This window comes from Glycine max, chromosome 19, assembly GCF_000004515.6.
Source record: "Glycine max cultivar Williams 82 chromosome 19, Glycine_max_v4.0, whole genome shotgun sequence".
NCBI classification, from domain to species: Eukaryota; Viridiplantae; Streptophyta; class Magnoliopsida; order Fabales; family Fabaceae; genus Glycine; species Glycine max.
In genome coordinates this window covers 29,866,263-29,868,501 of record NC_038255.2, presented here as the reverse complement: position 1 = coordinate 29,868,501, position 2,239 = coordinate 29,866,263, and the positions used below count along the sequence as shown (strand labels likewise).

Genomic DNA, 2,239 nt, shown 5'->3' with positions numbered 1-2,239 from the left:
TTTAAGAGTTGAGCATTAAATGATTACTGAACGAGGTAATCATATACAAATAGAGTATTGAGTATCAAATCAGTATGGCGAGTGGTGTTCTGCTCGAGGTAATCATATACAAATAGTATTGAGTATCAAATCAGTATCGCGAGTGGTGTTCTGCTCGAGTGGTCAATCCTAGGACAAAGCTATACAAGATAATAGCTCTTGCAATATAAAATTAGACATTAAAAAAATGTTGTAGAAAAATGTAATTTTCTTATATCCATGTACAAAATAAAAATAAATAAATAAAATCAATTATGTCATATCTACAAGATAGTACGTCAATCATTGCAAGAGGGATAAAAAAAAACTAAAGAAAGCAAAAATGAAAAAAAAAATAGAGGATTAGAATAATGGTTGTATCATAAAAGGTTTTTTTTCCTTTCGCCTTCGCCTCTTTCTAAGATGATGCTCAAACTCTGATTGCCAAGGCAAAAGACGGGTGCGTCGGTCTTCTAAATTCCTCAAAACCCAATTCCTCAACCCGTTATCCCTAACTTCACAAAACCGGTTAGCCCAATCAGCCGGTTCGACCGGTTTGGTCCCCAAACCGGGAACCCTATCCCTGGACCCCACATTTTGCTCTTCCTGCCAATCCGCCACATATGTCGCCACCCTCCTATAGAACTTCTCCTTAAACACTTTCCACACTTGGTACTTGTAATGGTTAATCATCATCTCACTTTTCTCCACATCCACGGTCACAAATGGTGCACCTAGATGAAAATGGTGCACCACATTGATTAAACTTTGGTTCAGCGCCTCAGGCCTCACTATGCTCTTGTGCCTCTCACGTGCTGCCAATCGACACGTGTACCCCACTGCCACCCCTTCCTTCGGCACTTCTCGTAGGCCCGAAGGCCCAAAACTGTAACACGGTGTCCTAATTTCACCCACATTGCTTCCGGGCTTTGCATGGTGCCAAATCACACCGTGCATGCCCCCTTTAATTTTCACATTGAAGAATTCATCCACGTCGATGAACCCAACCCAATCGCACGAGGATCGGGCCTGTAGGGCGCAATGCGCAAACCCAGCTTCTTGGGTCTTAACCCAAGGCCAAAGGTGTTGGGAGATGTTGTAACCAACGCTTTGTAGGAAAGAAATCACGTTTTCTATGTCATCATCGCTGTTGTTGTCGTAAATGAACCAACGTTGGACTCCGATTTTGGCGTGGTACATTACCCACTCTTTCATGAAACCGGCCTGGTTGCGAAGCATGGTGCAGATACACATCTCATGGGCTTTTTGCTTTGGTGTGGTGTGTTGCAGACGAAGCCCGGGCCTGGCGATAGAAGGGAATACTCCCATGTCTTTCGCATGGATGGTCACTTTAATGTCTTGGGCTTGGGCCTTACCTATTAAAATGCTTTTTGGTGTTTTGCACCTTATAATTTCCTGTGCAGCGGATACGACATCAGATTTTAAAAGGAACTTGGGCTTTGTGAAATCCCAGCCGTAGATGCACTGAAATCTGGACGGTTCCATGAGTTTCTCTGGTCGGAGATTCAGGCCCTTCACGAACGCGACGGTGGTATTGTCACGGTCAAAGAGGGCATCGTAGACCAGTGGGGTCCACTCGTGAGTGGACCCCGACGAGTCCTGCCTCGGAATGACAACGCCGTTCGATTTGATGAGAAGCGACACCGTGCCGCCACGTGGAGGGAGCGTGCACCGCACGATCTGCTCGCGGAGGCGCGCGAGGTGAAGCTGAATCGGCGGCTGAGTTACCCCTCGAGACGACGAGTCATCGTCAGGGGAGAAGTAAACACACGAAAGGTCATGTTTGGTGTACAAGCGGAAAGATGGAGGGTAGTTTAGGAAAATCAGAGCCTGGTCGGGGAGAATAACGGTTTCGCGGATTGTGATTGTGGCGCGAGAGTTGGTAGTGGTTGTTTTGATCCATTTGAATGGGTGAGAGAAGGTGGTGATGAAGGGAGAGAAGATTAGGGTGGTGAAGATGATGGTGGAAAAGACGAGGAGGAGGGTGCACCAAAAGAGCGCGCTCCATGAAACGACGGCGTTGCGTCTCCTACGGTCTTTCATGGGAATGATACTCTTTGGGTTGCTTCTTGTTATTGATCATTTTTGGATTAATGAGTGAAGGATGTGATGTGATATTTCTTTCTTTGGAGGAAGAAGAGAAGACGAAGAATGGAAGGAAAGGAGAGTGAATACCGGGGATTGAACGGAAGGGAGAGAG

General features: G+C 46.1%; 1 protein-coding gene across 1 annotated transcript; it reads right to left on the bottom strand.

Moving 5' to 3' along the window:
• On the bottom strand, nucleotides 1–2,239 carry LOC106797442 (glycosyltransferase family 92 protein RCOM_0530710). The gene has a single exon (XM_014771740.3). The coding sequence runs from the start codon at nucleotides 2,080–2,082 to the stop codon at nucleotides 382–384; it is 1,701 nt and encodes a 566-aa protein (XP_014627226.1). The 5' UTR covers nucleotides 2,083–2,239; the 3' UTR covers nucleotides 1–381.